The 27,254-nt window shown below is 51.8% G+C and overlaps 1 protein-coding gene across 10 annotated transcripts in view; it reads left to right on the forward strand.

Annotated features, from left to right (window-relative positions):
* The first annotated feature begins 9,592 nt into the window (after window positions 1-9,592).
* Window positions 9,593-27,254, forward strand: part of CADM1 (cell adhesion molecule 1) — a 136,047-nt gene continuing 118,385 nt past the window's right edge. For all 10 annotated transcript variants that reach the window (XM_048328526.1, XM_048328529.1, XM_048328527.1 and 7 more), the window contains exon 1: window positions 9,593-9,730. In XM_048328526.1, the coding sequence (XP_048184483.1) occupies window positions 9,622-9,730 (109 nt within the window). In that variant the 5' untranslated portion in view covers window positions 9,593-9,621. The remainder of the gene's footprint in view (window positions 9,731-27,254) is intronic.

Genomic DNA, 27,254 nt, shown 5'->3' on the forward strand with positions numbered 1-27,254 from the left:
ATAAAAGAGCTCCAGCGCTGTACGGAGGGGCAAGCGGGGGAGAGGAAGCGAAAATAGCTCTGGCAACAGTCATTGTTTAAAACCAACAAAGAGGCACTGAAAGGCTCCCCGCTCGAGCCGTCAATAGCCGCGGCCAGGGCGAGCCCTGGAGCGGCTGCCCCGGCCAGGAGCCTCTGCCCGGTCCCGCCGAGGGCTGGGACAGGGGCAGGACCGTGGGGTGGTTGGGAGGATTGGGAGAGTAAATCCGGCTGAGGGAGGTGGGAAAGGGGCTGGAGAGTTCCCGAGGGAGCTGGAAAGGGGCTGAGCCTGGAGCAAAGGAGGCTCAGGGGGGACCCTGTGGCTCTGCACAAGTCCCTGACAGGAGGGGGCAGCCGGGGGGGTCGGGCTCTGCTCGCAGGGAACAGGGACAGGAGGAGAGGGAACGGCCTCAGGCTGGGCCAGGGGAGGCTCAGGGTGGACAGCAGCAGGAATTTCCCCATGGAAAGGGTGGTCAGGCCTTGGCGGGGGCTGCCCAGTGGAGTCCCCATCCCTGGAGGTGTTCAAGGAATGCCTGGACGTGGCACTCAGTGCTCTGGGCTGGGGACAAGGTGGGCATTGGTCACAGGTTGGGCTCGATGATCCTGGGGATGTTTTCATTCTGTGATTCTCCGGAGAGGGCTCGGAAGGATCGGCAGCTCCCTCCTGATGGGGAGGGCAGGTGTTCAGACAAACCCAAATGGACTCTGAGGGGCTGCACCCCCCAGCCATGGCTGAATCATTGCCTTGAAAGCATCCGAGGCCAGGAAAGAAACGATTTGCCCTAAAGAGCTCAGCCCACTGTCAGCTGCTTTGTGAGCATTAGTGAATAATAAGGAGCGAGAGCAGCATTAGCCCTGGGTCCGCGCAGTCATCTGTCACGTAACAAGGGAAGTATTGGCACACTGTCATGTTTCAAACAGTGCTGATCAATGGTTTTAAAAAAACAAACACTTCAGCCTGGTCCGTGCGTGCCCAGAAGCAGCGCTGGCTGCGTGGTGGGGGCTGGCAGTGCCAAGGCACCTCCTGCCCACCCATCCACCTCTCCAGCAGGGCACAGCCCCCCTGCTCTGCCTGGAGCAGGAAGGTGGCAGTGGTGGAGACCCAGGTGTTGTCTTAATTTCTGTGGGGCTGAACACATCAGTCCCCAGCTCAGTGCCCTGTGAAATAGGGACAGTGACATCTCAGAGATGCTCTGGGGTGGTGAAGGGACATCAGAGTCATGGGCTGTCCATGGGCTGCTCTGGCCTGGGAAGGGGGTGGTGAGTGCTGGAGGTGGGAGAAGCCAAGCAGCTGCCATGCTCTGCCTGTCTCTGCATCATTAATTGCAGTGTGCAGCTGTGGATGTTTCTGTGGTCAAGAGGGAAAAAGGAACACTCAGATTTCTGACTGGATTAGACAGCAGGGAAAAAGAGGATTTAGTCCTGGCTCGTGGTAAGGAAAGGTGGAGGCAGAATCTCCTGGCCTGGGTGTCTGAGGGGAGAACAATGAAAGAGCAGAGGAGGCTCTTCCAGAGAGCTCACACTGACAGGTGTTCGGGAAAGTGATATTTTCCTATTGACTCAGAGGGGGAAAGGACAAATGGATTTGAGGGATGGGAACCCTTCTGCTCCATACACAAGCCCAGAGGAGGCACCCAAGGAGGCACCCAAGGAGGCAGAGCTTTGCACCAGCAGGAAAGCGCTCAGCAGAATCCCTTAATGGATTTATTCCTTCAATTTCCCTCAGCTCTTCCAGGCTTTGGATATAAGCAAGGAAAGCAAGTTTAGGCACAGATTATAAAAGTGATGGATCTACAGAAACAGGAGAGGTTTGAAGGGCTGAAATTTACTGCGAAGCCTGGCCCAGAAATGACCCTCTTCCTCCTCCTCGACATTTTTTGTCTCTTGTGCAGAAAAATGCAGCTGGTCAGTGTGACAAGTGGAAACTGGAGCTTTGTCATTGCTGTGCGATGCTGAAACAATGATGTATGGCTGGCGATAGATCATGTTGGGTTTCCGGAGAGCAGCGAAGACGAAGGCATGAGACTAATTCATGATGCATGAACACATTGATCTTCCTGGCTCTGGAAATACAATGTAATGAACCCCCGCTAACAGATCATTTTTGTGCCACTGCACTTCACTAATATCTAATGATTTCACCTTGCTCTGAGATAAAATATAATTGTATGGGAGTTCCAGCTTTGTTCTTTAATACTCGCGTAGAGTTAACGAATTATGTTTTCCTCTGTAGCTGTCGGCAAGTTGAGACAAGCTTACAAAAGCCCCGCAATTACCAGGCTAAGATGCGTGTTTAAAACCCCGCGTGCGTCTGCATGCGTGGTGTATTTATGTACAATGGCTCCATGCACGGAGCCTGCGTGTGCTGCCGGGAGCTGAGCAGGGCAGAAGGACATGGAGGATGCTGAGCAGAGGGCGGCTGTGCTCAGGGACTTCTGGGTCTCATCTGTCCAGCTCAGGGAATGGCAGGAGCTTTGCAACGGCAACCCGCAAGTGCTGCTGTTTGCAGCATCCTGGCTGGTGGCCGGCAAGCCCAGTAATCCCATTGGAAAGCACAGCACTCTTTTTGTCTCCCAGAGTCCATTTGGAGATCAGCCTGCCCCTGTCTGCCCTTCCAAATCCCCAGTCAGGCAGAGTCTTTTGCTTAAGAAGATAAGTTTGGGGTCGTTTTGTGAGCACCCCTGTGAGATCTTTGCACTTCACCTCAGGGAAGGTGCACACCGAGATTTTCCCTGCTTGTCGTGTGTCTGTAGCAGCCACTGTCTCTCTCCCCAGCCTGTGCTGAAGCCCACAGCCTGGCTCTGGTGATGAACAAGAAGGATGCTCCCCGGTTAGAAGGGCAGGTGGAAAGGAGAGGAGAGATAACCACTGAGTCTCAACAGAGTCTCCCTGTTCTGGTTTGAGGGGGTTGGTGACCCTGGTGCGTGTCCTGGAGCAGCACCAGGAATGCTCCTGGGCTGTCAGCCCTGGCCAGCAGCGTGCCAGGGCCAGCCACTTCTTCCTCTGACCCTCTGGCAGCGTTTGTCTTGGCACCTGACCTGTCTGCTGAGATGAGCAGCTTTCCTGGGGCAGGAGTGTAAACTCCTGTTTGCTGCCCAGCACGTGCTGCAGCTGGGTCCCAGCCCTGGCCGTGCCTTTGGAGCTCTATCACCATGCCAGGAATGAGCCAGAGCGCGCAGATGGGAGCTGAAGGTGAAGATGTTTGCGAATTCTTCAAAGCGGGCCCGGCTGGTACAAAAGGAGTCAATGAAAACCTTAACTGCTCCTGACAGGGAGAGCTGCAGTAATGCTGAACCTCATTTGAAATTCCCTCTAGGCTAAGTAAGGCTCTTCCTTTCATGTGCGGTGTTTGGATCCCTTCTGGGAGACCTTTCCTCTGTACCACGCTCGGGTACGTGTGGTGTTGACAGATGATTAAGACGTGAAGTCTCTGAAATCAGAGGAACGGCCCCGGTTTTGCGTTGTGTGCTCAGGTGTTTATTCACATTGGTGTAATCATCTCAGCCTCATTTTTTGGCTCAGGACCTGCTGCCTCTTGCAGGAGCAAGGTACCAGAAGGAAAAGCAGTCCTTTGCTGGTAGCAGTGTATTTATAGTGGATGGTTTTACTGGATTTGCTGGTGTGCTTAGAAGTCACTTTATGAAGCTGACTTTATGCAGATGAGGAGCAGAATGTTTTACCAGATTCAAACCCTGTACTGTGATTTGGTGAACCAGTGACTGCTGCTTCTGCACCTTTTGCATTTTTCCAAAACCCAGGGTCAAACAGCACCACTGGGATGGAGCTGGGCTTTTGGGAATTTAGGTGGGGCAGACAACAGCCGTGAGACATCATGTGGTGAGGAAGATAAGGCCTTTGATGGGATCAAAGGGGGGGATTTTTTTTTTCTCCCAGCAGCTTATATAAAACAAACAAACAAAAAACCCCAAGTAATTTGCTGTGGTGCCTGTCTGGAGCACAGGGCTGGGCTGGCAGTGCCAGAGTGTCCCTGGCTGCTCCCAGCAGACACTGACACTGAAACCTGTGTGCTGGGATGGTGAGTGGAGCTGACCCCAGCCCTGCTGTAGAACACAGGCTGAGTTCATGAGTGGACTGCACTGAACCAGTGTCAGTGGTGCTGGAGCCCTCCTCACACAGGGCTGTGACTTCCCTGGTGCTTATTTTGATGTCTTCCTTCCTCCCCTCCCTGTGATCTCAGTGTCTTGACTTCTCCAGGCACTTTTCTCCTATAAGAATATTAAACACACTTAAAAAACACTTAAATGCTAATGTGAAACCTGAAAAGAGGATGTCAAATGCGCGAGGCGCTCTGAAGACATGATGTCTCTGTAGAAGGGTTTGACCCCAGTAATCTAATTTGCTTTACATTTAAAATGATACTTCATTCTCCTATTATAAGGCTCTGTGTCATTGGCTCATAAAGATTACCATTTCTTGTCTTCCAATTGTAATAAATCCCATTCAAGCACCCTCTTGATTTGAAATTTGTCACAACAACATGCAGAGGGCACAGTTCCTGCGTTTTATGGCGTGAGTGCATTAGAGACTCATCTGCAGGAAGGATGATGCAAGAGCGTAAAATGATTTGTCCCTTTCCTTTCTCAATTAGATACGTGTTAAAAAAAAAAAAATTAAAAAATAACCTGAATTGTAGCTTACTCCTCGTTCTCCAGCAGTAAAAAGGTTAGGCTGGCAGGGGAGCCAGGCTGGCTGGATCGGCCCTGCTTTGCCCTGACGCTGGGGAATAATCTGGTTTCTTTAAAACCATCTGAAAATATTTCATCTTGTTTCAGCAGTCTGGGGAGCTTTAACTTTTCTGGTTGTGCTTGTTGGAGATGAGAGGAAAGTGAGTGTTTGGTGCCTACACCTTATCAGGCACTAAATGACATCGTTGTAGCAGCAACTTGTGCCAACATGCGAGGCTGAATCTGGGGCAAAAATGAGACTTTTAGGTAAAATCAGGTGTCCCAGGGTGGGAAACACCGCTGCCCCGTACCGGGGTGAGTCAGAGCAGCATCTCTCACCCCAGCTTGGTGTGAGCAGAGCTGGAGCCAGCCCACTCCTCTTTAGGGCTGGGACAGCAACACATCAGCCATCAGTGCCACGGAAATGTTCTTTTTTTTGGGAGGTCTTGAATAAATACATGCAAGAGATTTTGCTCAGAGAGAACTTTTATACTTTTAGTATCTGTTGTTCCTTAGGGTTTGGTTTTTTTTTTAACAAAGGTTTTAGTTGAGCAAAGAATCCCATCTGTATGGCTTTTTTATTAAAAGATAAAAAGCTGGAGTTCACAGGAGTTAGCATTAAGTCACAGTCCGCAGCAATCCGAGGTACTCGCCGGCTGGGGACTCTCTCTGTTTATTTCAAATACCCCTTTATCATCCTGTTGAAAGAGCCGTGTGCTCTGTAAAGCTCAGCCAATTGAAAAAAGAATCAGATAATGAAGACTGATGCTGCACTGATGACAGCCCCTCAGATCCTCAGTAGGATTGCTCCAAAATCAAAAGACTTTTGCGTTTTATTGTCACACTCGTGGCTCAAAAATAATTAAATGGAATCTTTTAGCTCTAGAAACAAAAATGAAAATTTAAAAACAGCCCCCCCCACACCTGCAGGAAAGGGACTAATGGGAATATCCAGTGGGTATTGGGCTGGGGTAAATTGTGCAGATTCTGCATGAAGATCCGGTGATTGCAGCGGGTGCCCAGCACAGGTGTGGCACAGAGGTGACACCGTTGCTCTGGGTGATTGGCACTGGGCACCAACCCCCAGAGCTCCCAGCCCTGATGGAGCTGGACAACCTCACGTTCCCGCTGTCCTTGGCACAGCTCTGAGCTTCAGCTTCCGTTTTACCTCTGGAAACTTTGAACAAATTCGTTGCTCATTGCAGTGGAAGGCAGATAAATAAAATATATTGGGAGCGATTTGTGCTGTAACTAAACCCTGAATTTATAGAGGGAGAGCGTGGCCAATGACAACTTTGTCACAGCGCGTGACAGACTGGAAATTAGGCTTTGCACTTCTACCTGATCTTTAGAGAGGTGTCTCCGGACTCCCCAGGCTGGGGACACGTATGAGGACATGCTCTGTGGTCCCACCAGGGGGGCCTGCTGGAGGAGGGGACATGGCACACCCAGCAAGCGCCGAGATGTCTTTCAGGCAAGGCATTAAATCCGAAATGCTATAACTTGATTATTTCTTCTGTAGACTCCTTTTGACAAAACTCCTCCATTTTCAAAGAGTTACACAGGATTTAGCCCCGCGCCTCTTTCATGTGAATTGTGTGGCTAAAGTTCCATGCAGCTCTTTGAAAATTTCAGAGCCAGCACTTTCCCCAAGATCGACAACTGTTTTATTTCTCTTGACAGAAAAATGGCAAGAGAACAAACACTGCCAGGCGTGGGGGAAGCGGTTTGGTCGCGGTCTCTGCAACACCTTTAATGTGAGGCTCAAAGAGCCACGCAGGAATGGCAACTCCTGCTGTACCTGCACGAGTTCTGCGGGATCACCCTTTTCTAGGGGGGAAACCTTGGGTGGCTGCAGGCTCTTTTTCCCTTCTTACATGGATGTAGGGAACAGCACCTCGGCTCCCTTTGTCCATCTGTGAAACTAAGGAAAGGGAACTAATTGATCATTGGTTTTGTAATCCCATCCGGAAACAGCTTCTACCATAACTCCTTCTGCAGTGGATGTAATTAGTGTCAGTTATTCGTAATTAGCCACCCCTTGAGTGATGTTGTGTCCCCTAAGACTGTTCCCAATGGTGGCAGTGGAAGGACTGGAGCCAGTTTGCACCGGGGTTGCTCCAATCCCTGGCCCAATGTGTTGACAGCAACTGTGCTCATCCATGGATCTAAGGCTTCATCCTGCTTCCAAATGCCACTCCAAGCATGTCCAAGGCACTGTCCTTTGCTGTGTCACATGGGGGTAGAGCACAAGTTGCCTTTATTCCTTTCCTGCCTTTCTCTCTGTGTTTGAAACTGTGGGGCTTGGCTCTGTCTCTGGAATTATACCACAGATTGGAATTCTCATTTTTAAGTTCATTTCTGCTCTGATTTAAAAGCTGAATTAACAAACAATGGCTTATTTGGTTTAAAATGCAAAAACACCATCTGGTCTTTGAGATGTGCTAAACCGCAGCGGGGGGAGCCAGAATGACACATGGGAAGGGTCTCCAAGTGGCATGGGTGAGGCTCCCAGGAGGAATTCCTGCCACTCTTGACCCATGTCAAGGCAAGGAAACCTGATCTTTGGTGTGAGCATCTCTACAGCTGCAGATGGTGGCCTGGGAACAGCTCGATTTCAGGGGCTGCGGCACTTCAGCCCTCACTGCCAGCAGCTCAGAGCAGAGTCTGGGAGCTCTCCTCTGTCACTGGCTCCTGTCCTCACCCTGATGCAAAGTTCTGGAGTGGCATCCATAGGCATTGCTGGCCTTTGCGTTTTCCCTGGGCCACAGCCTTATGCCTTGCTCCAGAGTTGGCACGGGGTTTTCCAGCATCCCTGGCGAGAGTGAGTCTCAAAGTGAGTCCCCGCTTGGCCAGCAGGCTCAGGGAGTGACCTCGTCCTGTAATACCCTCGATTACACCCACTGTGCTCGTGGGTCGGGTCAGTCTTTGTGGTCTTTCACCCCCCAGCCCCCGTGCCCACGCTGCCACTCCCGGCTCCGCGCTGTCCCTGGCTGCCGGTGATTTGATTTAATACAGCTTTCAATCACTGCCAGCGGGCCTCACGCTGCAGCAGCATCACTGCTAAACACTCTGTGACAAATAATCTGAGGCTAAGCTTCCAGGACAGAGGAAATCGCTTTCCTCTTGAAATGAAAGTTGATGCATAATGGAAGGCACTGAGATGTCTCCAGCAGGAACATCGCCGGTTTGAGTCCATCCCGAGTCCCTCTCCGTCTGCTGAACGAGACGCGGGAGGTTAGGGAAGTCATTTCCTAGAGTTCAGGATTTGCAATTTGCATTCTGTAATCTCCCGGCCATTTACCAGCAGATAATTTGTCATGGCTTGCTTTAGCTGTTGTGATATTGATATTTATTATGCAAATTGTATTTCTTACTACTTATTGTCCTCACCCTCAGAATATTTGAATTATTATAAACCTGTTTAGTTAATACAGGTTGTCTCTCAATTGATGTCTGAGCCGCAGCAGGTTGTAATGTGTGATATCACACAGGGGGGCTACACTGTGTAATTAGGGGCAGACACAGGATACTTGGATGTGGGATGGCACAGCGGCCAATGGAGCTTCTCTGCTGTGTTTAGCAGAGCTGGGGTCCTCCTGGAGAGGAGGGAATTTGGGGTCCCAGGATAAGAAAAGTGCTTTCTCACCAACTGGGATGAAGCTGGCTTGGTTATGGAATTGTGATGGTTATGGTGGCCCAAAACTCTGCTTGTTGAGCAGGAAACAGATGTTTGGCATGGCTGTGGAGCATAAAGGCTTGTCATCATGGGAGACAGAGAGTGGCATGGTGAGGTAGGGATTCAGGGAGGGGTGACACCCCAAACCAAGTCCCAGGCAGCAGCATTTTGTGTTTTCTCGGTGTGAAACCAGCTTGGTTTCGCATTCCAAAGGGTGAAAGCTCTCTCTAGTCCCACAGTGTGACTCAGTGCTTGCCCCGGGCGGTTTTAACCTCAAATTTGGCAGAATCTGGGATGATAAAGTTGAACTGACAACTCACCTGCCTCAGGTTAACTTGGAATAACCTAATTAATAAGGTTGGGAATATTTGACATCCTCTGCGTTTGCTCCATTAACGCTTGCACGGACCCATTGTCAGCAATTCTACGGTTCTATTCCTGGTGCTGTGGGTAGGAGGAAAGCTTGGACCCTTCCCGGGCGGGATGAATCCTCCGGTGACCCCGGCCGCTCCGTTCGCAGTGTGTTACGGTACAACTGAGCACTCAGGGGAGTGGGAGGGGGCAATTCTGGGGCTTTACGTGTTAATTTGCGCCATTTAAATTCGTTGCTTGGGCGAAAAATCCGCAGAAAAGGTGGATTTGTTGCCGGGTTGCGGTTACGGAGCCCAGACCGCCGCCGCCGGGGGGCTCGTGGGCTCCGGCCTCTCCGCTCCCCCGGAGCCGCGAAGGCTCAACACCGCCTCCAGCGGCGCGGGGCCCGCCCGGGCTGGGCCGGGGGACACGGTCCCGCGGGGAGGAGGAACGGGGACAGCGCGGGGGCAAAGACACCGGGGGGAACTACACTCTGCTGGACGGGGGGGGATGCTGAGGGGGATATTCCCGGGATGGAGAACGCTGGCGGGGGTGCACCGCGGGAGGAAGGATGCTGGGGTGGTACCCCGGGAGGAGGGTGCTTTGGGGGGCAGGGGGGGCACGACCCTGGAAAGGGAGAACGCTGGCAACGGGGTGAAAGCCGCGGGTCGGGCGCGGCGGCGCGCGGCTCAGCGGCGGTGCGGGGGCGCGGCCCCGCTATGGCGCTCCCGCCCGCCCGGGGGTCGGGCCCGCCGCGCTCGGGTCCCCGCCCGCGTCCCCCGGCCCGGCGCGGGGCGGAGCGCGGGGCGTGTCCCCGGGTCCCCTCCCCGTGACGCGCCATCTCCCGCGGGCGGCGCGCAGCGGCGGCAGAGCGAGGCAGGTGCCGGCGATGGCGGGTCGCGCCCAGCCCAGCGGCCCCGCGGGCAGCGGCGGCGGCGCCCCGGGGCTCCTCCCGCTGCTCCTGCTGCTCCTCTCCGCCGCCGCCATCATCCCCAGAGGTAGGAAGGACGCGGCCCCCCGCGGACGGGCGGTACCGGGGCGGGCGGCGCGGGGAGGGGGGTTCGCCCTCGGGGATCGCGGCGGCGCTCGGGCAGCCCCGGTTGCGGCGGGTCCGGGGCGCGCCCGCCCTCCATCGCCCCGGGCCGTGCCCGGAGCGCGCGGTGGTCCCGGGGAGGCGCCCCCGGCGGCGGGAGCGGCGGACGGGCTCACCCGCGCGTGGCGGCGCGGCGCGGGCAGCCGCTGCCGGTTTCCATGGAAGCGGCTTCTCCCGCTGCCCGGGGGGTCATCAGCGGCCCCGCAATTAAAAACTAATTGCTTTGCGCGCCCCCTTTATCCCCCTCCCCCTCCGCCCCCCCGGTGTTTGCGGCGGCGCGGGGATGCTGCACCCCCGCGGGAGCGGGGAACCTGTTGGAATCTGAGTGGAACTTGCGCGACGCTTCGCTCTCCTTCTTCCTCTCTCTCTCTCCCCTTCTCTCTCTCTCCTCTTCTCTCTCTCCCCCTCTTCCTCTCCTCTCCTCTCCTCTCCTCTCCTCTCCTCTCCTCTCCTCTCCTCTCCTCTCCTCTCCTCTCCTCTCCTCTCCTCTCCTCTCCTCGCCTCTCTCCCCCGGTGCCCGCGGGGGCCCTGCCGCAGCCTCGCCCCCCGCCCCGCTGGGCGCGTTCGGGGGCGATCGCCCGTCTCGGGCGCTGCGGCTGGAGCGGGCGTAATTAAATGAGGCTAACGAGGCCCCCCCGAGCGGGGTCGGTTGGGTTCCCTCCGCGGCACCCTCGGGTGCAGTGTCCCCGGTGCGATGGGCGAGCCCCCCACCCAGCCTGGCATCGCTCCCCACCGAGCCCGGGAGCCGCAGCAGCGACCTGCGCTCGTGTCCGATGGCCTCGGTTCAAACATCCCCCGTAAACGCCGTTCACGTTTCCAGTGTGTCCGTGGGGCGGCACGGGGCGACATGGCCGTAGGAGAGGGTGCCGTGTCCGGGATGTTTGGGAAGAACAAGAGGCCATTGAGCGATCTGTTGAATCCCGCTCGTAGGAAAGGGGGGACGAAGGGGCCGCCAGCCCGGCGAACAAAGAGCTTTATTCACAGCCTGTGTATATGTCCATGCCTTTCCCGGGCGGCCTTTTTGGTGGGATGGTGCGGGGCTAGAGCGCCGGGGTCGTTTTCAGCTCGTTCTCCCTGCGAACGGGGCCGGGGCCGGTGCCCTCCCGCCGGCTCCGACAAGGGCTGCGCTTCACAACTGCGCTCGGTCGCGTTGGGCAGCCCCGAAGGGCGACTGTGCCCCGATCCCGGCGCTCCGCAGCCCGGAGCCCATTCCGGGGAGCCAGAGCGGTGGAAAGGAGCCACCGCGCCGGCTCTTTGCGCTGCGAGCCGGGGAAACGCTCCGGTCCGGCTCCCCGGTGTTCCTGCGGTCGGTGTGTTGTAGCTTCTCAGATGTTTTGTCTGAAGGTGCTGTTTGTGTTTGGTGTTTTTCGCTGCCTGGTGAGCCTCCTGCCGGTGTGACCTGGGGACCCTGGTACTGAGAGACGCCCAGATTTGAAATAGGAGCCCTGCTCTAGGACGGCCACGTTCATCCTTTGTTTTGCTGTCTTGCTCACATCAAATTCTCTAAGAGCAGTTTTTTATCTGGAGGCCGGAGTGATCCCCCGGCAAGGCTCAGCCTGTTCACCACTGCCCAGCCAGCTCGTGGAACTGTGATTTGGGATCGCAGAGCTGCTGAAGGGAAACAAAAGCAGGGCTGGATGCTGGCTCGCAGTGGCTGTGCCTGACCTGTGCACCGGGGTGAGAAGCACCGCGCAGCGTGAGCTGAGGTTGTGGTGCTTTAGTGGAAGACCAGATATTTTGTGGTTGCGGTGCTGTGTTGTGAACCACGGGATAAAATCCCAAACTGTCTGCGTTTAGGCAAAATTTCCGTACAGTTGAAACCCCTTTTTTTCCTATTTTTCCCCCCCATTTCCCCCCTTTTCCAAGCTATCAGTGTTAGCTTCAGTGTTCTGCGAAGAGAGAATTAGTGTGTGGCAGCAGCATCAGCGCTGAGCGCTGTCGTCGTATCTCCCGCACGGTTGCCACCCAAGGCACCGCGGTGCCAGCGCCGTGTCACCGCCGTGGTGGCACCCCGTGATGCGGAGCGAGGCTGAGGGCTCTGCTGCCTCCTTTCACGGAGGCGATTGGAACAGCAATAGGCGGCAGTGGGACTTGGTTTGAGCTGAGCCGGTACCCTGGGATGAGCCTGTGCGTTCGGATGGATCCGTGTGTTTCTGTGGTTCCTCTCTAGCTGCTCTCGATGCTTTGCAGTTAATTGAGCTCCCTGTGCAGCCGGGCGAGGGCTGAGGAGTGGTCTCGGCTCACTCCGAGGCGGATGGGCAGCGCTGCGCTGGAACTCGGAGTCTGTCTGCGGTGGGGAGCGCTGGCACACGGCACTTCAGGGAGAACAACTTTCCAGCAGAAGCCATGGGAGGTGTTTGGAGACGGCGTCGGTGTGGAGCTGCGACCTGGCCATGGCACAGAGCTGCAGGGGCTGGCCAGGGGTGGTTGCGGCTGCAGCCTCCGTGTCTGCTGACACCAAACCGGCCCCGGAGAAGCCCCCCAGGAAGGCAGCGAGCGCTCCCAGCGCGGCTGCGCTAAGCCAGGCTCTTTGTAAACACAGAGTGAGTTTCCAAGGAGCCTTTGTATGCAAGCGAGGCGAATCTGCTCGTCCCTGGCCTTCAGCAACACGCGCTGCGTTCTGCATGCGACGCAAACACCGGCGGGGAAGGGGCTGGGGAATAAAGTGATCCATCTGGGTTGCAGCTTGGGCTCATTTGTCTTGCGTGTAGGCAGTTGAGCCCAGGTTTATAAGCACGACAATCTGGTTTGAAACCACTGCCAAGGAGGCTCCTGAGGATGGGAAGGCAAGGAGATCGCTCTGCTCCGTGCATGCTCTGCTCTCAGGAGGGGGTGGCTGTCGGCACCTTCGGCAGGATGGACATCACCAGGATGGACGCTGTTGGGATGGACGCCGCCGGGATGGCACTGCCGGGATCCCCTTGGCACGGGTGGCTGCTGTTCGTGCACAGAGGTGGCTGTGGTGACGGGAGGCCGGAGCAGAGCCGCGCTCCCCCGGGGACCCCCGGCCGTATCAGCGGCCGTTCTGCTGATGCTGCGCTGCCGTCGCCTTTGTTTGCCTTGCGCTGTCTTTCCTGGTGTGTAAATAAAGAAGGCTTTGTAATCAAACAGCTCTGGCTCTGTCAGCCGGGTGCTTGGCGAGCCTTCCCCTGGCCCTGCCAGGACCGGTGGGGCCGTGTCTGTGCCGTCGGTGAGCTCTCTGCCCTATTGTTGGGTAGAAAATGGGTCAGCTCGTTAACCCTGCGTCTGCCTGAGGCCACCCGGAGTAAAACCTGTGTTCCAGCCTGGATACACTTTCTGTTTGAATGGACCATCCAAGCACTCCTCAGAACACGTTTGCTCATAAAAAGCAAACCCGCCTTCCTGTGTGTAGGCAGAGTTTTCTGGATGTTTCTCTTTAATGGCTGTTTTTGTAGGGATTATTGTCAGACTTTGTATAGGGGTTTTGACAACCTGTTCCTCTTCCGGGGTTTGGTAGCACCTGGTGGTACTTCTGTCAGGAAAGCAGGGGCTCCCTCCTGTATCCAAACATTTCGGCTCCTGTCTGTGGCTCCAGATCCGAGCAGGCTCCAGGAGCGGAGCGTGAGGCTGCAGCCTTCCCTGGAGCTGGTCCAGGAAGTGAATACTTAACACAGTGGTTTGAGAGCACAAGCAAAGCTGGACACGCAGCTGGTGTCTACTGAGAAATTGGATGCTACGTGTTAAAAAAATAAGTTGTGCTTTTTCCTCTGGGGAATGTTGTGTGGTGCAAACCCACCGGCGCTAAATAAAGGGACACTGTGGAAACCTGCCATGAAGGAGAGACCCTAGGTGGAATGTTGTAATTAGGAGTGGTATGTACTTGTTTAAGTTCCATAAATCAGTCTCTTTCCTGGGATGTAATTGCACGCTGCAGAGAGCAGCTGCTGCTGCGGTTCCTGGGGAGCTCCACCACAAACGCTTTGAAGGTCGCCCAGCGTGGGCTCAGGCGCTTCAGGGCAGCGTGCTGGGGAAAAGGGTGAGTTTGGATGTGTGGCAGGCAAGTTGGAAGGGAAGTACCACGAGGCTTCACTCTCAACTCCGGTAATCGGAACGCAGTGAGCTGTCGGCTGGGGCGTGCGTGGTGCCTGGCCCTGCCGAGACGAGCCGGCGTTTGTGGTTCAGCCACGAGCTGGATTTAGTTATTCCAGTTTTTAATTTGCAAGGGCAGGATGAGCCCCAGCTGTGATACTGTGGCTGCAGGCCACTCCTCTGATGGCCCTACCCATGTGTGACCACCACCCACCTGCTTTCTGTCAGCCTTTTTTGCCGTGGAAGCAGTTTTTCTTCCTGGTGTCCTCGTTACCTGTTGATTGTCTAGGTTTTCCTGCCGTGTTGCACATCAGGCTCTCACATCTTTGCAGGGTGTTAAGTTGGGTGTTGGGGAGCCCCACGAACCACTGTAGGCTGCTGGATGGGGCTCTGAAAACCTGAGTTTTGTGTCAGTCTTTTTCACCCATTCCAAATTACAGCAAGGAATACAAATCCCCAAGAAGATTTGGTTTTCGGGGGTTCCCGGAGCCGTTGCTGAGCCCACACCACGCGCTCACCCGCACTGTGTGGCTGGTGGCTGCTTGCGTTTAAAACGCTTGCCTGGGTTGTACCAGGGACATTTGCTGCCCTCCACTCCTGGTTATTTTAGACCAGCAATGTCCCTCTGTAGGGTTGGGCTGGCTATTTTTACCCTGTGGTGTGGTTTTAATTTACTGTGTTCTTCTGTGGTTTAAAAGCTTGAGCATTACAAACACTCTGACCTTTACCAAATTCTCAAGGTGAATCAGTAGAATATTTGATACCCCATTAAGTTCCAGTCTGAAGGATCAAAGAGATACTTAGGCACATCTCTTTTCTCAGAGATATAAAACTTTTGTGGGCTGTAGCTTAACTGGAAAATGTCTTTAGTTTTGCTTTTTTAGGTATTTTTTTGTCCCTGGAAGTGCTGGAGGCTCCTTGGTGTTGTTGGTTTGCCGACAGCCTCACATGCAGGTGCTGCCTTCTGGCAGGTCTGTGGTGGGTTTGCCTTGGTCCTGCCCACGTTTGTGGGTCCTGCTCAAGTGACACAGCCCAGGTCCCCCCTCCCCTCTTAGGGGCAGTTCCAGTCAGGAGCCAGCATTGGAGGGGGAATAGTCTCTCTACAGTAGACGACTGCCAATATTTTTTTAAAGCCCAGGTGTACATTTGGCAATGGAAAATAGTTGTGTTTGAAATGCTCCTTCTCTGCCAATCCCAGCTGTGAACTTTGCCCTGAACAGTTACACTCCTGACTTGAGCCTTCCATAGAAAGTGTCCCATTTTCTGGAGCCCATGGCTGAGCAGTGGCAGCCGTGGGGGATGGAGATCTCTACCTGCAGATCAGGGAGATGCCAACGAGCAATCGGAGCCAAGGCTGCCCACGGGGTCACGTTGCCTCCTAAAGTTATGCTCAGACTTGACGAGTTGGGTGTATAAACCCCTGGGTTCGTGTTACATCTGGCATAAACTGCTCTGATCTCGTGGTGTCCTCTTTTAGCAGTTAGTGAGCACCTAAATCTGATTTATGATCTCCTCCAAGGTCTGCTTCTAGAAAGGAATTGTCATTGCATTCCCCGCGTTGTCAGCAGGGCTCTCAAGTCAGTGGCTCTGACTGGACCTCTGCAGTGGGGGCCTTCCCTTCACAGAGATGAACTTGGGTGCTAATCCCAAACGTGATGACTCTTGGACCTGAGAGACCTCAACATTTGGTACAGAAGCAGACCTTTTTGTTAAAGCAGTAATACTGTTTGTAGAGATGCATTTTTCATGGACAGCACGAGATCGTATTGGGGCTTGGCAAGCTCCAGCAAGGCAGATCTGGTACTGTGGGTGGGGCTGTCCTGGGTGCCACTGGCCTGTGTGAAACCTCATCTGCGAGGTGGGTGCATCCCAGACCCCCACTCCCTTCCAGCTCTTGCAGTGTATATATCCCTTCTCCAAAGCGTGACAGGAAGAAAGAAATATGAAGCAGCAAAGTGACATTCCCTCTCTCTGCTTCTCCCCCCGTGCAGCAATAGAAATACGAGTCGGAGTCTGCAGCGTCAAAAGAGAGATCAGAGTAATCGGATCAAGCATGAGGAACTGCTTGTTGCTGCTTCCCTGTTTTTAAATGAGGCTGCCTGGCAGCTTCCCTTTGCAGAGCACTTTCAACATTGGTCGTGTTCAGCTTTGGAGCTGAGGTTGCAGCTAAGTCGGGCTCTGTGAGAATTGGGCTGGAAAGGGAACTTTCCACGTAGCCTCTGGGCTAACACACAGGAAAAAAGGCTCCCTGTGCCTCCACGGCCCTGGTTTTGTAGCTGAGCAGAGGCACATCTGTCCCTAATTCTGCAGAGAGAGCGCCCTCACTTCGTGCATTTATCGCAGTGATGCTGCTCTGGGATGTGCTCCGTGATGCCGATACATCCTTGACCTTGGAGAAGCAGAGTGACTTTCTCCAAAGCCATTCCCACCTCACTGCCCTGGTGCAGCACAGGATAACTCTGGGCAGCAACTGCCCTTTGTCTGTGGAGAGGTATCGCTCCGTGCACTTTGGTTGTGAGGTTTTTCAGCGAATTGTAACTGGCTTCATAGTAATGAGAACCTGAAATACCCACATTTAGAGAGCCGTTGCTGTAGCTGGGTTTGTTTTGAATTCTCGCTCTGAGCTATTTTGCTTGAAAACACGGTTGGAACTGTTTGTCTGTGTTCCCATTGCCTCTTCAACGTCTTCATTCATGTTGGCTAGTGCAGACATGATGTTAGAAGCTCGGTAGAGGCAGGGAGGCTCCTAAGGGTTACCCCTCCTGCTTTTCCCACTCTGTGTGGAATTAAATGCTGTTTTCAGCTGTTTGAGGATAGGCCTTGCCATGCACTCACAGGCTTTTTTAAGCAGAAAGCACGCTGTGCTGGTTTGGGTGTCAGCAGCTCTTTAAAAGCCTTCATGCCAAGATCTCTCGCTGCCTTCCTCGGGGAAGGCTGTGGGATGATGGGGTAACGTGCTCGGTGCCGAGATCCCGAGCAATGCCGTCTCCCGTTATCGTTTCCTGGTGACAGCCTGACTGGGCTCCCTGGCGTTGGGGGACGCTGGTTGACAACCATCAAAGCCCTGAATGCTTGTCATCATCAGCCGTCAGCTTTGTCAAGCGGAGCTGCTGGGGGACTTGTTTGGGTTTGTTAGGACTCCTCAGAGCCAGCCAGCTTTTCCGGGGTGGGTGCAGCAGGAACAAAGTGAAACCCCTGCTTGCCATGGGAAGAGTTGTCTTGGTGTGGCTTGACAGCAGCTCTGGGTCTCCAGGCAGATTAATTCCTTTGCCACCCTCGTTGGTTGGCGCGCTGTGCAGAGTCTGGAGAAGCAGCGTGTGGTTCCCCAGGGTTTGCCGGGAGGATTCCTGTCCTGGAGGGCGAGAGGCAGCGCAGATCCCTGTCTGGAACAGAGCAGGCTGTCAGGCACTGTGACACCCCTGTCCCGTGTAGATGCTTGCAGTGACTTGTGCTGGGATGAGGTGGGACCTGTGTAACCTGCTTCTGCTTCTTGTCCACAGTCACTGTTGGAGGGTGGATGCAGGGAAGATTTCTCTTGGTGCATAGAATGCCAGTGTGATTCTCCTTTGACACTTTTCTGCCCTTTGTTTACTGTGATTTTACTGACTGCTTGGAATGAAGACTTGCATCATTCAGAGTCTGTGTCTGCAGGGTCACGACAAACAATGTCTGTTCTTGCCCTGTCACAGTTAAGGACCAGTTTTCCTCATCTCCTGGTCTGTGGGTGGCTCTGAAGGAGACGTTACTCATCCCCGAGGAGGCAGAACCACCGAAAGCGACTCCCACGCTGAGGTTGCTGAGCTCTGTCCACACAAACAGCTTTTCCTTCGATTTAAAGGTTTTATACTCTTAATCGTTCCATAGACTCTTTAACAGAACGTACAGGTTTAATCAACTCCCTGAATCCATAACTGCCAGGTATTGCTTCCTCAGCACGAGGAGCAGAGTCGCATCTCTCCCTGGGAAGAGTGAAGATTAAAGCGGGATAGATGGGAGATTAACAGCGTTCCCTTCAGACATCGCCAGGGAGAGGGGGAGACACTCTGAGATGAGGAATAAAGGGAATACTTGGAGGCGAATCACTTACTGCTCTGTAGGAGTCCACGGAGCCTTGTAAACAGAGGGTTTATAGCAAACCTAGTGCTGTGGCACTCTGGGAGAATTTTGGATGCACAGTTAAGGGATGACTCGCTCCTCCAGGGTCTCATTAGCAAATTGCATCCAAAATTTTCATGTTAACACAACATGATGTGTGTGGAATGCAGCTCAGGAAGGTCGGATCCAGCTGTCTGGTTTGGGATACTCTGTTTGTGTTGAAGTTGGGTGGGTCTATTGATCTCATTCCCGTTTTGGAAGGGGGAAGCAAGAGTCCCATTAAATGGGATTTTAGTGTTTCCTACAGAACGACTCTTTTTCAATTCCTACGAGAATAAATACCTTGTGGACAACCTGTTGTATTCACAAGTCACTGTTTCTTCCTCTCCCTCCCCTCGTGCACTGCACCCCTCAAAATCTGACTTCTTTGGACAAGGCACGATAAGGGAACGAAAATAGTTCTCTGTGGGTGATGGGGGTCTGTGGGGGTGTAAAAATCCTGTCCAAAGGTAGGGAGTGGCTGAAGCGATCCTGCAGGAAATAAATGAGGATTAATAAGCTGGTTTTAGCCTGGTCATTTGCTTCTTCCCAGGGAGAGCCCAGTGGAGTGGCTGATCCAGTGCGTGTCCTGAGGGATGAGGGGATTTTGTGCTGGAATTAATGTGGATGTTGGTGAGTGTGCATGGACAAGGAGGATATTGGAGGAAAGTGGTGGGATCATTCCCTCCTCCTGGATTTCACTGCCCAAAGAGCGAACCTTGCTGAAAACTGTCCCTGAATCCTCTGGGAAACCTTTGGAAATGCAGCTCCTTGTTGCTTTACGTGAAATGTCTTTGTAGCAGTTGAGGACGCCGGTATCCATTAAAGACACAATCCAAAGCCATGTGAGGGTTTTAATAACTTGGTATTTTTGTTGTGCCAAAAAATCCAATTACATACGGAATCACTTTTCCTTTATAAAGGTCTGGGAAAGTGTTTGCCTAAGCTGCTGTAGAAGCGGCATTTCAGTGAACCAGCTGAAGAGTCATTTTTGTCAGTTTAATGGGTGTAATAAAATGGTCCATCTTGGAGGGGGTGAGGGAGGGGGGACAGAAAAGCCTCTGAAATTGGGATCTTTTAATTTTAAATTGGTTCCTAGGACTTACAAGGATTTCAAAGGCAGATGGAGAGGGAAGAGCTCTGGGTAGGTGTTGAAGCAGCTTGTCCCTGTTCTGAGAGATACACAGATCCTATAGATGAAATGTTTATGAGATGGACATGAAGTGTGCACGTATACACAGAAAATGTACAAAGCCGAGCACAAGAAGGTGTTGTGGATGGCTGAGGGCTCGTGGCTGTACCAGGCAGGGTGGCCCTGGGGGCTCTGCCATCAGCTCCATGGTGTTGTCAGTGATCTTGGGGTGCCATCGGTGCTTGTTTCCCACCCGACGTGGTTTTATTTGTCTGGTCTCTTCTTGGAGTGGCTTTTTTCAGCCTTCATTTGTCCAGATTATCAGCATGCAGAGGAGAGCTGCCTGGTATTTACATGATTTAGTTGTAAATATGGTTAAGTGTTGATAGATATTGTTGTCATAAGTGCTTACAGCTCCTGGACTGATTACTGAATTTCTTATGTGGAAATCTGTACAAGCTCGGCGTGCAAGCAGCTTCCCAAGGGAAGTGCGAGGAAGGAGCTTGTGGTTTCCGTGTGGAAATCAAAGCCCAGATGTGGCTGGAGTGGGTGAATTTATGGGGGAAGTATTGTCGGGTTTGGTTGGCAACAACTGGGGTTCCGAGGCTGTGATGAAGGGAAAATAAAAGGCTCTTGTTCGCTGTTTTTGTGGGAACAGATGCTGTTCTGTGGAACAACTATTCGGGGCTGATATGCATAGGGAACATCTGTAGGGTTATACACCAGGGGCTCAGGCTGAGGGATGTGCATCGCTGCCACTGGGTTGAAGGAACAAATGCGTTATTTGCTGGTAGTTTTATTTTTAATTGACTGATAGGCTCTGCTTGAACCACCCTTGTTTAACAGTCTGATTTCCAGAGTGTTTTACATCCCTACTCAGAAACCTGAATGTGCAAATGAGTATTTCTGGGAAATGTCTCTCTGAACACGAAAAGCCTGGATTTGGCAGAATCCTCTCCGGGGGCTGCAGATTGTGGAGGGCTCTGCAATCTTGATCGTGGGTCCTGAAAACCTGTGTATCTTGTGCATTTGCCCACAGAAGCAGAGATTTGTGGGGGTGATTGGGAGTTCTGAGGTGGGAATGGTTATTAGGATAAAGCATAGGAGGACAGGCCAGTTGTGTTGTGTGTGGAGGGGATTTGTGGATGTGATGTTCAGCTCAATGCTGAATTTAGGGCAGAGATAAAAAGCCTCTCCCCACCCCGCTGTACTTCTCTGTGTAATGCCAACACTTAAATCCTTGCAGCGCTCGCTTGGCTTAGGCTGTGGGAAGAGAACCCCGGAGCTGCATCCCAGATCCTCCGGCACCGGTGCCTGTCACAGCGCTGTACGTGTGACGCGGGAGGCAGCACTTCTGTGCTCGCCCTCCGTGGATGTGTGTCTCGGTTTCGAGCTGCTTCCTTGGGAGTACAGGCAAGTTGGAAGGAGCCTCTGTTCCCTCCCGGGCAAAACCTGTCCCTTTGGAGGGAGCTGGAGCGGCGTGTCTGGATTCGTGTCTGGATTCGCAGCGAGGTTTGGCGCTTTGTTTGCCTGTCAGCCCCTTGATTCAGGACTGTTTTGCCTTAAGGGGGGAAAAGCCCCAAAAACTCTTCACTCGTGGGGTCAGGAGAGAAGGGAGAAGAGGAGCCCCGAGTACTTAGTATGGGCAGTGTGAGCTTTGCGGAGTCACGCATCCAGATGGATTACATGAGGAACTTGACATCTTGTTTAAAAACAAATCATTCATTATGTAGCAGTGAATAATCAAGCATTACAGTTTCATCTCTGGAGGTTCCTTTTTTGGTTGGAATTTTGATAGTTCAGTAATTAAAAGCTGTAAGCTATTACACTGTCTACATGTTGATCAATTGGTAATTAAAAAGTTGATGATAGATATGGTATTTCGTGGGACTGGTTGGTTACGGTCAGATTTCCTTCGTGTGTTTTGAAAATTGTCGTTTAACTTAACACTTAAACGTTTTTCAATATTCATGGACTGTTTTACTTGATTTTTATAAATGCCTTTTAATGATCACAATTTGCATATGCTAATTTAGAATGGAGAATCATTTAGGTTGGAAAAGCCCTGTAAGATCATCGAGTCCAGCCATTAACCCAGCACTGCCAAGGCCACCACTAACTCATGTCCCCAAGTGCCACATCCACACAGCTTTTAAATCCCTCCAGGGGTGGTGACCCCACCTCTAGGCAGCCTGTGCCAGGGCTGGACAACCCTTTAAGGAAAGGAATTTTGCGAATATCCAACGTAAACCTCCCCTGGTGCAGGGGAAAGCCTGTAGATCTGCTGAGCCCCTCGCAGCTGAGGGTGTTGGAGGTGAGTTTGATAACACAATCAGGGATAGAGCAGTCCAGAATGAAGGAAAACTGGGTTGGTAATGGCCTCTGTGATGGAAGATTCATTGCTTCAGGAGTCTAATCTGAGACCAAAATGAAGCCCGAAGCTGACACTCTTCAGAGCATAATGCAAGATTTACTGCTCTGCCACGCTCAAGAGATTAAAAAAAACCAACCAGCCACCCTCCAAACCACCCTTCCTGGCCTGCAAAACTTAGGGAAAACCGAGAGGTTTTGCTTCTTTTGAGTAAAAACAACCAAAATAACCCCAAACAAAATGCTTTTGCCCTGTGTTTGCCAAGGCATACAGAGTCCTCCTCCTAACACGTGTGGCCCCATGTGGAGCTGCTCGGGGGAACGATTTGGGGGTGGCTCTGGCAGTGAGGAGCATGATTGTGTGGTGGGGAGTGATCCTCGCCCTGCTGAGGCTGTGGACTGCCCTGGTGGTGGATGATCCTGCCTGGAAGCTGCTGCTGCGATATTTGCTAGGTTGGGAATCCTTCTGGAGAGGGCCCCTGGCTGGGCTGGCGCTGGTGTGGGGCTGGCCCCGTGCCCTACCTGAGCTGCAGCGCTGGCACCATTCACCCAGCTTGGCTTGCACGGGGAGAGCTGTTCGAGGTCCCTGCCAGCCTGATCTAGTGGGAAACTCCTTCCCATCGCCGAGCCTGTCAATCCCGGAGAAGCCTGGAAAGGCGGGGGAGCTCATCCCTAGCTGCACACCTGAGGAGGTGCCCGGTTTGGGTCGTGCCTCCTGCGTGGTGATGCACCCTTGGCACTGGACTGGTCCAAAGAGCCAGAAAGCAAAAGCCCCAAACACTGGATCCTTCCAAAGGGGGAACCCTTTCCCAGCCCTCACCCCTGATCCCGGGGATGTCCTTCTGAACTCCAAGAGAGAGTGAGTGATCTGCATCCTCCTGGTGGTATCAGTGCCTGTAGTGGCTTCGCCTGCTCGTTGGGGACAGGGACAGTGTTGGAAGGGACCAGTTCTGCTGGAGCTGAAGACAGAATACCAGTGCATCACATGTGTCCTGGAAAGCCCTTGGTTTAAAAACCACTTTGTCCTGAGACACTTGTTGCTTTGTGACAGCTGGTTCCAGTAATTTGTTTTTATAGGGCAGTTTGTAGTAAATGAATGACACGTTGAATATTTTAGCGAGATTTTAGATTATCTAAAGAATGTTTTCCGGTTTACTAATTGGTAGATAATGCTGAATACATTGATGCTGACATGAGCAAATGGATGTAAAATGATTTTGAAGCGAGCCTCATTAGAAGATGCTCTAATTCAGTCAACAGGAGATGTCAACTCGTGGCCGTGCGCGCTCGGACCCAACTGCGCAGCGCTGGCTTTTACAGGCCTGTATTAATTACAGGCAGACGTGGGGCTCTTGGTGAGTCTCATTACAGTCCCGATGACAGGTTCTGTGAGTTGCCCTGTTAGGAGGCAGTTAAGTGAGTAATTAGTGATCTTGAAGAGCTCGTTTTGGCTTCTGAGCTGTCCTCAACCAGCCGAGGGTTGACTTTTTGAATCAGACTTTCTCTGGAAGATACCGAAGAGAAGCAAACCAAGGGTGACTGAAGGTGTGCTCCAGGTGGGCAGAGTGCCCAGGTGAGTTTCTGGAGGCAGGCACTGGGTTCAAAAGGTTTTCCAAAGGCCTGATTCTCATGGTGTTACACGAGCAGTGTATGCTGCGATGTGAGGGGTGTTCCTCTGTGATCAGATCCTCAGAATGGCTCCTGATTAGCAGTGGCAGTCCAAAAGCACCTTGCTTTAACCCCAAAGAGGAGGTGGGTCTTATTGTCTCCTCAGGTAATAAATCCCTGCAGTGCCTGGTGCTCCAGGTCCCATTTGTTGTACAGAGCAGGAGATTTTTCACTCCCCCAGATTAGGATCTGCGTTTCTTTTGGGTCTTCCATCAACAAAATTAACTTTTCCCTTCTCTGTGCATCTATGAAGGATGTTGCTTTGCTCTCCTGCAGGCAGTGTCTGAAGTTTTGAATTCATAAAGCTGGATTTGCTCAGATCTCTTGTTTTCATTCCCTGGAGACAAAGGGGACGGTTGCTGCCTGTGCAGCTGCAGCCCAGCGTTAACCCTTTGTCCTTCAGGCTTTGTTTTGCATGAGAGGTCATGGTGAGGGTTTTACCAAAGGTGATAATTCTGTGGGAAAAAAACCCCTATCTCAGCTCTTGTGTATTTGGAAATGCTCAGAAGTTAAGGGATTTCTGTAAGGTGATTGATTCTCAAAATGCAGCCAAGTGCGTTGGGCATCAAGACTGGGGGAGCCCTAAGAATATCTGGCAAAATACCCGAACCGTCCAACCCAACCAACCAACCAAAAGATACTTCTTACTTGTCTGAGTAGAAATGGAGCAGTTTGGGATTAACTTCTCTGGGAGTGAGTCCTCAATTTCCCGAGGCTGATCTCTGCAGACACATGGCGGATAAAAGCTGCTGCGGGAGGAAAATGAGGGAGCAGAGTCCTTCACCAAAGCCGCTTTCCAGGCAAAGGATGATCAGGAAAAGCTCTTCCAAAGGGGGAGAAAACCTCAAAAACCCCCAGGCAGTCAAGTTTCAGCTTTCCCCTGTCATCATGGGCTTGCCAGGGGCATTCAGATGGTGGCTGGAGCCTCGCTGAATTTTCGCTAATGTCTAAAATTAATCAAAATGAATGTTATCCATTTAGTGCATAATCCCTTCTGTAGGCTGTGTGTAGGCATGATCAAGGGATGCCAAATGTATTACATTACCTGGGATATTTGGGGATATTTTTATTCTACTCAAAGTAATCTGCAAGATCTGATACAAAGAGACAAAAAAGGTTAGTTGAAAGCAGACAAGAACTGAATCATTGACTTGAGGAGGAACTGCATTGTGCAAGCTGTAATGCTCCTTCTTATTCATTACTGCAATTATAATTATGGAACCCAAAGTATTTAATTGGCCTCCCAGACTCTTCACACTGAATAGATTATTGTTACCATTTAAAAAAAATATCCTCTTATGCATTGCAAATACATGTGCGTGTTGCTCTCTGGCTCTCAAGAGGTTTCTTTGTTTATGTGATGAGCGATTAACTGAATTAGGGATCTTTGCTGTGTTGTGTCAAACGAAAATCCAGCGCAAGAAGAATTCTTCCCGGATGTCAGGTGAATTAGAAGCTTTAAAAACAAAACTTCATGCATTAAAACCACCAAAACCCAGTGCAGTCAGGGCTGTTAAAAGAGTTTTCAGAAGTATGAAATTCTGGAGGGTGGAGTCAGCACTTGGAGCTGAATTCCCCCTGCTCTGGTCTCGTGGCAGTGGGCTGTGGGGTTGTGCCCACTGGTCCAAAATGACCCTGCCCCGGTTCATCTGGGAAGAGCTGGCTGAGATTGGCTTGTTTGATGCAACTGTGTCTTGTGTGTGGAACAAACAGACACGTTTAATTACCAGGCAGTAATTCCATCCGCAGGGCTCTCGTGAGCCTCCAAATGCAGGCAAAGCCTGTTTATTCTCCATTAACAGCAGAAAGGTGCAGAAAGGTTTGTTTTTCTGCCCTCATTCCGGCATCCCTCGTGCCTCTCAGGCAGCATTTATTGTCCTTTCCTGATCTTTTAATGTTTGCACAAATGGAAGGACAGTGAGTTTGGATATACCCAGCTCGTAACTTCCCATCCAAACGGCTCTTTAATGGAGCGTTCCGCCGGAATTGCCGGTTCTCCTCGCTGGCTGATCCTCGCTGAGGGGCGGTGGGGGACGCGGGCTGAAATCGTCACACACAAAGATGCTGTGTGTAACACTTGGCAGAAGGAGCTGAAATTGGATTACAAGCTCCTATTCCAGCAAGTAAACGTCCACGGTGTTTTTTATAGCTTATCTCTATTCATCTCTGTTTGCAGGCTCTGCTTGCCAAGCGTTAATGTAAACACTCTATTTTGAGACGTCGGTCCATTTGCCTTCTGGAAATCCTTCTTTTATAAGGTGGTAGTAAAGTCTGTGCATAAAACCAAAATAGCTCTGTGGTCATAACTGCACTAATGCTGCCGGTGCCTCGTGGCTGGCGGCGCCGGCCACCTTACCTGGAGTCCTTGGGATTAGGGATGGAGCTGTTTGGGAACAGGAGCAACCAGCGCAGGGAGATACAGCTCTGTGTGTGTATATATATATATATATATATGTATATATACATATATGATTTTTCTCTCTCCCCAGTGAGGCTGGAGATCTCTGATAGTTGAATTTGAAAGAATTCAATTGACTTTCATCTTACTGGACTCGCTTCCAATAGTCTCCTAGAAAAAATTCCTTAGAGCTGGTGCTCAGTGCAAAATGGGTGATGGTTCAAACTCTTCAGGGGATTTAGGGAATGCTTTTATTGTGTTGTTGGTTTGGCCGAAAAAATCATATATGGAAAGATCACCTGAAAGAGATTAAAAAGAGAAAACGAACCAGTTTTGTGTGTCCAGCCAAGCAGTTGCATATTCTGGTGGTGTGATATGTTGCACAATATTTTGGAAGAACGTGTAAATTCTGGGAAACATGGCCTGGAAAATGTGCGAAGAATCCCGGCATTCTGTGAATGTGCAATCTGTGCAGTTCTCGGAGGGAACTGGGTGTCAAGTACTTAAGAATATTTACTGGTTCAGAGCCTTCTCGTGTTTATTTTGGGCTGCTTTGTGATTGGAAAAGAGCGTAAGGATTGAGATACTTCCTTGCCTCCTTTGAGAGGACCGACAGAAGTGAATGAGGAGATGAAGGCGGAACTTCCCAGCGGAGAGCTGTTTGCATGGGAATGAAACGAAAATGTGCCTTCATAGCGTCAAGAAATCTGTAAATAAAACCTGTTTTTCTTCCTCTGTTTGCTCCAGGTTCCTGAAAACTTGTTTACATATTAAAGGGTGTTAAACTGTCTTCCTTTGTGGCAGGTCTTACTTAGAGCTGGGCTGAAGCAGTGGGAATGAAAGGCTCCCATCACTGCTAGGGATAACGGGGCTGGCCTTGTGACAGTCTCTGGGAATTGATTTGGCAGGAAAAATAAAAGATTCTTTTTATTTTCTGGCATTACCGTGAGGTCAGGGAGGAAAGGAAGGTACAGGAGAAGCTGCCTACACCCATGTGGGGTAGGGGGACAGCCATTAAACAGGGCACCTTTCTGCTGCCACCCGCTTGGCAATGCTTCCTGAGATGAGAATTTGAGGTTGTTACTGATGTTGGTGTAACAGTGGTGTCTGGAGGAGCTTGTTCTGATTTAAAAATGTAATTTGGCCCCACTGACTGCAAGAAAAAGGGGTAAGAGGAAAGACATCCCTGGAAGTGTTCAAGACCCAGATTAGACAGGGCTTGGAGCAACCTGGTCTAGTGGAAGGTGTCCCTGCCCATGTCAGGGAGTTTGGAACAAGATGATCTTTAGGGTCCTTCCAACCCGAGCTAGTCCTGATTCTGTCACACAATAAACCCATGAAATTACATTAAATTTGAGACCTAATTGTGATGCCCTCTGAGAAGGCTCTTGGTCAGGCAGGAGCCTGTGACTGAAACATGTTCAAGTGATGTTAGGAGTGGAAAGCAAAACACAGCTCAATCACACTGTTCAATAAACACATTTTTACTGGTCTGTAATACTTTGATGTTATGTTAGACTTGCAGTTTAGGCGTTAGTTCTGCAGCACCCTTTAACTCTCAGCCATCGGGGACCTTGGGATCAGGTGTGCTGTGCATGATCGTGTGAGCGATGTGTGTGATCAGCCTCCCTGGTGACAAATGGCAACTGTCGCTTAATTTTTATCCCCAATTATGTA

This window comes from Corvus hawaiiensis, chromosome 25 (assembly GCF_020740725.1).
Source record: "Corvus hawaiiensis isolate bCorHaw1 chromosome 25, bCorHaw1.pri.cur, whole genome shotgun sequence".
Classification (NCBI taxonomy): domain Eukaryota; kingdom Metazoa; phylum Chordata; class Aves; order Passeriformes; family Corvidae; genus Corvus; species Corvus hawaiiensis.